The sequence below is a fragment of the Chiloscyllium plagiosum genome, unplaced genomic scaffold, assembly GCF_037043375.1.
Source record: "Chiloscyllium plagiosum isolate Xiang-an unplaced genomic scaffold, Cpla_swu_hap1 HiC_scaffold_1, whole genome shotgun sequence".
Lineage (NCBI taxonomy): Eukaryota > Metazoa > Chordata > Chondrichthyes > Orectolobiformes > Hemiscylliidae > Chiloscyllium > Chiloscyllium plagiosum.
Genome location: NW_028270139.1, coordinates 163445607 through 163451606, shown reverse-complemented (window position 1 = coordinate 163451606; position 6000 = coordinate 163445607). Strand labels below are relative to the sequence as shown.

At 50.2% G+C, this 6000-nt stretch overlaps 1 protein-coding gene across 6 annotated transcripts in view; it reads left to right on the top strand.

The window, feature by feature from the left end:
* dysf (dysferlin, limb girdle muscular dystrophy 2B (autosomal recessive)) overlaps nt 1–6000 on the top strand; it is a 407686-nt gene that overhangs the window by 332419 nt on the left and 69267 nt on the right. For 5 of the 6 annotated variants that reach the window (XM_087991921.1, XM_087991945.1, XM_087991926.1 and 2 more), the window contains one exon: nt 3875–3916. The exons of the other annotated variant lie outside the window; for it this stretch is intronic. In XM_087991921.1, the coding sequence (XP_087848047.1) occupies nt 3875–3916 (42 nt within the window). The remainder of the gene's footprint in view (nt 1–3874; nt 3917–6000) is intronic. 6 annotated transcript variants of the gene reach the window in all.

Sequence of the window (6000 nt, the reverse complement as noted above, 5' to 3'; positions counted from 1 at the left end):
CATCTCCACCATTTCTGAAGATTACAAACAATAAGGGAGCCAGCACTGACCCCTGTGGTACACCACTCAACACCGGGCTCCAGGCACACAAACAGCCTTCCACCACCACCCTCTATCTCTTGGCATGAAACCAATTTGGGATCTACTTGCCACATTACCCTGGATCCCATGAGCTTTTACTTTCTTAATCAGGCTCCCACGTGGGACTTTGTCAAAGGGCCTTTATCGCTGCACTTCATTTGACCATAAGATAATGGAGCAGAACTAGACCATTTGGCCCATTGAGCCCATTCCATCATTTGATTATGACTGATACCTTTCTCAACCCCGTTCTCTTGCCTTCTCCCTGTAACCTTGACCCCCTTATCAATCATGACCCTATCTGCCCCTGTCTTAAATACACTCAATGACTTGGCCTCCCCAGCCCTCTGTGGCAATGAGTTTCACAGATTCCACACCCTCTGGCTGAAGAAATTTCTCCTCATCTCAGTTCGAAAGGGTCGTCCCCTCACTCTGAGGCGGTGCCCTCAGGTCCTAGTCTCTCCCACCAGTGGAAATGTTTCCTCCACATCCACTCTATCCAGGCCTCTCAGTACCCACTCTCCTCATCCTTCTAAACCCCATCGAGTACAGACCCAGAGTCCTCAACCACTCCCCATATGACAAGCCTTTCATCCCCGGGATGATTCTGTAAACCTCCTGTGGACCCCCCTCCAACACCAGCACATCCTTCCTTAGATACGGGGCCCAAAACTGCTCATAAATCCATCTAAAGTACATCAACTGCACTACTCTCCCATTCACACTTGGTCATCTCTCACAACATTCCACTCTGCCAAAGCCATGTTGACTATTCCTGACCAAACCTGACCTCTCTAAATGGAGATTAATGCTCTCCTTCACCATTTCCTCCAATAGTTTCCCTCCCACTGATGTGAGACTGACTGGTCTATAGTTCCCTTCCCTGGCCTATGTCTTCCACCTCGAAGGGTTTCGACAGGGTAGGTATTGAGAAACTTTAAAAAAAACACAAAGAACTGCAGATGCTGGAAATCTGAAACAAAATCAGAAACTGCGGGAGAAACTTGGCAGGTCTGGCAGCATCTGTGGTGAGAAAGCAGAGCTAACGTTTCAGGTCCAATGACCTTTCTTCAGAACTGAAAGGGAAGGATCTCACTGGACCTGAAACAGTGATGCTGCCAGATCTGCTGAGCTTCTCCAGCAGTTTCTCTGGATGTTGAGAATGGTTCTCCCAGGTGGGAGAGGCAAGCTTGGTGGAGGTGAGGGCAGCTTCAACACTGGGACTGGTGAGGACTTTCTTCCCCGAGAGGGTGGTCTCCCTGTGGAATCTGGTGAACAGTGAGGGGCTGAGTTAGATCTTTGATTGTATTTACTTTTGAAGGGGAGGAGGGGTAAAGGACAGAGAGCTGGCAGAATTGAATTTGAATTGAATTTATTGTCACATGTACCGAGACACAGTGAAAAGCTTTGTCTTGCGAGCGATACAGGCAGATCACAGAGTTAAGTAGCATAGATAGTAAATAATAGGTAAACAACGACAAAAACAAACACACAGGTACAGGCCAATGTTAGGAGTTTGTGAGTCCATTTGGTATTCTAACAACAGTAGGGTAGAAGCTGTTTCAAACCCGGCTGGTGCGTGTGTTCAGGCTTCTGTACCTTCTCCCCGATGGTAGAGGTTGTAGAAAAACATTGCCAGGTTGGGATGGGTCTTTGAGAACGCTGGGGGCCTTTCCTTGACAGCGAGCCTGGTAGATGGATTCTATAGGTGGGAGGTTGGCCTTTGTGGGAGGAGGATTGAGAAATGGGAAGCTTTTGATGGTGGACAGACCTTGGGGAGTCAGGAGGTGAGTTACTCACCGTGACGGGATTCCTAGCCTCTGACCTGCTCTTGTAGTTGCTGTCTTTCCATGGCTAGTCCAGTGGGTTTCTGGTCAGTGGTAACCACCCCCCCCCAGGATGTTGGAAGGGGGGAATTTGATGATGGTAACACCATTGAATGACAAGGGACAAGGATAGAGATTGCAGGAGACACTCAGTGGTTCTGGGCTAACAGTGGGAGAGTAAGGCAGAGTTAACATTTCAAGTTTCACCTTCCACTTCTCTGGAGGTCAAAGATCAACCGTGTCCGCAGGGACTCCATGTATGAAGGCAGGGGAAGAAGGTACCCAACGTCTCCATCACCCTGATGACCATCTTTTTGTGTGTGGCTGCATCAAGCTGTGCATAGACACTCAGTACGCAAACACCAAATGTCATAACGTATCGAGACTCTACCTGTCCCCGGATGGGCCTGGCATCGCTGCCATGGAACACTCCAAGGGGTTGGACTGTTCCATGTCACCTGCCCTTGGTGGAGAAATCTGCAAAAAGAAGCCCATTTGACCACAAGTTAGAATGGCCAGAGGAGGCGGTAGATACAGGGACAGTTCTAACACTTAAAAGACATTAGGTCAGGTACATGGATAGGAAAGGTTGAGAGGGATGGGGGCAAAATGCTGGCAAATGGGACTAGTTCAGCTGAGAAAACCGGGTCAGCATAGACAAGTAGGGCCGAAGGGCCTGTTTCCTTGCTGTGTGACTCTATGACTGAGGGGGTGAAAGAGTGAGGGCAGGAGGGGGATGACAGATGGAGTATTGAGTAGATGAGAGTTGAGGAATGGAAGACTGAGAGGACAGAAGGATGTAGAAGGCTTAGGGGGATGAGGGATGTAGGGGGCTGAGGGAGATGAGGGAGGTAGAGGGCTGAGGGGGATGAGGGAGGTAGAGGGCTGAGGGTGAAAGGAGGGAGGTAGAGGGCTGAGGGGGATGAGGGAGGTAGAGGGCTGAGGGCAAAAGGAGGGAGGTAGAGGGCTGAGGGGGATGAGGGAGGTAGAGGGCTGAGGGGGATGAGGGAGGTAGAGGGATGAGGGCGAAAGGAGGTGAGGTAGAGGGCTGAGGGGGATGAGAGATGTAGAGGGCTGAGGGCAAAAGGAGGGAGGTAGAGGGCTGAGGGAGGTAGAGGGCTGAGGGGGATGAGAGATGTAGAGGGCTGAGGGGAATGAGGGAGGTAGAGGGCTGAGGGGGATGAGGGAGGTAGAGGGCTGAGAGGGATGAGGGATGTAGAGGGCTGCAGGGGATGAGGGAGGTAGAGGGCTGAGGGAGGTAAAGAGCTGAAGGGAATGAGGGAGGTAGAGGGCTGAGGGAGAAATGAGGGAGGTAGAGGGCTGAGGGAGAAATGAGGGAGGTAAAGGGCTGAGGGAGATGAGAGATGTAGAGGGCTGAGGGGAATGAGGGAGGTAGAGGGCTGAGGGGAATGAGGGAGGTAGAGGAACTGAGGGGGGTGAGGGAGGTAGAGGGCTGAGGGGGATGAGGGAGGTAGAGGGCTGAGGGGGATGAGGTAGGTGAAGGTCTGAGGGGGATGAGGGATGTAGAGGGTGGAGGGGAATGAGGGAGGTGGAGGGCTGAGGGGGATGAGGGAGGTAGAGCCCTGAGGGGGATGAGGGAGGTAGAGGGCTGAGGGGGTGAGGGAGGTAGAGGGTGGAGGGGAATGAGGGAGGTAGAGGGCTGAGGGAGATGAGGGAGGTAGAGGCCTGAGGGGGATGAGGGAGGTAGAGGGCTGAGGGGGATGAGGGAGGTAGAGGGCTGAGGGGTTGAGGGAGGTAGAGGGCTGAGGGGGATGAGGTGTGAGGGATATAGGACTGAGGATGGTGTAATGAGGGGTGTACCAGTTTTGAGCGGGCCGCGTGTTGAAAGAGTCCACCATTTCTCCAGCATTTATTTCTCTTTTGTGTTTCCTGTACCTTTTGTTTTGCTGGTGGGTCTAACAATCTTCTCTCTGCTTCCTCCCTCCACAAATCTCCTCACAATTCAGCTCCTCGTCCCGGATTTCCTCTGCGAGGGTCTGCTCCGATGGGTATATCTGCTCACCTTCTTCCTAGGCCTTTGTATCTGTATTTACCCTTTAATACTCTGTGTCATGGCTTGTCTCAATATACTGGGCTAGCAATGAATTGGAGGGAAAGTATATGGTGACATGAATCCTGCCTGATAGCTCTCTGAGCCGCCCTGAAATCATAACCATGCCCTCACTCTTTAACTAAACAAGACATTGTCTCCGATACCTAACTCTCTGTTGGTCAGTCTTGGTATCTCATTCTCCCCCATTTTCCTCTCCTTCCATTTATCTTTCCTGTTTTTTCTATATTTAATGTCTCCCCTCTGACTGTTTTGTCCTCCATTTTCACTGCCCTTCCTGTTCCATCTCATTCTCGTTCTGTATCTAGTTTGTGGTTGCATCTTGTTCCCATTTCCCCACCTCCCCTGCCAACAACTCTTTGCTTCATTTTACTGCTCCACTCTCTGTCTCTCTGCACCATGGTTTATCGGTGTGTGTATATGTCTGTGAATGTTTATGTACGTGAGTGGGTATATGTATGTCTGTATGTGTGTGAGTGTGTATGTGAGTGTGTGTGTGTGAGTGTGTGTGTGTCTGTATGTGTGTGTGTATGTGATTGCGTGTATCTGTATGTGTCTGAATGTGTATGTGATTGCGTGTGTCTGTATGTGTGACTGCGTGAGTGTGTATGTGAGTGTGTGAATGTGAGTGCGTGTGTGTGTCTGTATGTGTGCGTGTTGTGATTGCGTGTATCTGTATGTGTCTGAATGTGTATGTGATTGCTTATGTGTCTGTATGTGTGAGTGCGTGTGTGTGTGTGAGTGTGTGTGTGTATGTGTGCGTGTGTTTGTGTGTATGTGTATGTGAGTGCATGTGAGTGTGTGTATGTGATTGTGTGTGTGTCTGTGTGTATGTGAGTGCACCTGTTTGTGTGTGTGTGTGTGTCTGTATGAGTGTGTGTATGTGTGTGTGTGTCTGTGTGTGTCTGTGTTTCAGTGTGCCTGTGTGAGAGCACAAATGCGTGTCTGAACGTTTGTGTCAGCGTGTGTGTTTATATGTGTATGTGAGTGTGCCTATGTTTGTGTGTAAAAGTGTGTTGTCCTTGCGTGTGTGTGTGTCTGTCTGTTTCTGTGTGTCTGTGTATGTGTAAGTGTGTGACAGAGATTGTGTGTATGCGCTAGTGTGTGAGTGACAGTGAGTGTGTGAGACTTTATGTGGAAGTGTAGGTATGAGAGTGTGGATGTGAGAGATTGTGTGAGTGTGAGTGGGGGCAAGAGAGTGAATGTGAGACAGTCAGTATGAGTGTGAGAGTTTGGGACTGGGTGTGAGAGAGTGAGTGTGAGACAGAGTCAGTATGAGTGTGAGAGAATAAGTGTGAGAGAGAGAGTCAGTGTGTGTGTGAGAGAGTTTGGCTGAGTGTGAGAGAGAGTCAGTGTGAGAGAGTGAGAGTGGGAGTATGAGAGAGAGTCAGTGTGAGTGTGAGACAGTGTGCATGTGAGAGAGAGAATGCCTGAGTGTGAGTGAGTCATTGTGAGTGTGAGAGTGTGGGAGATTGTGGGAGTGGGTGTGAGAGAGTATGAGAGTGTGGGAGTGGGTGTGAAAGAGTGAGCGAGTGTATGCATATGAATGTGAGAGTGTGGGATTGGGTGTGAGCGAGTGCGTGAGTGTCAGTGTGTGTGAGAGAGTGAGTGAGTGTGTCAGTGTGTGTGAGAGTGTGGGTGTGAGAGAGTGTGTGTGTGTCACTATGATTGTGAGAGTGTGGGATTGGGTGTGAGAGAGTGCGTGAGAGTGTCAGTGTGTATGAGAGTGTGGGTGTGAGAGAGTGTGTGAGTTTGTGAGAGAGTGTAGGTGTGAGAGAGTGAGTGTGTGAATGTGTGTGAGAGTGTGGGAGTGAGAGAGTGTGTGAGTTTGTGAGAGAGTGTAGGTGTGAGAGAGTGAGTGTGTGAATGTGTGTGAGAGTGTGGATGTGAGAGAGTGAGTGAGTGTGTGAGAGAGTGTGGGTGTGAGAGAGTGTGTGAGTGTGTGTGAGTGTGGATGTGAGAGAGTGAGTCAGTGTGTGTGTGAGAGAGTGTGGGTGTGAGAGAGTGAGTGAGTGTGTGTGA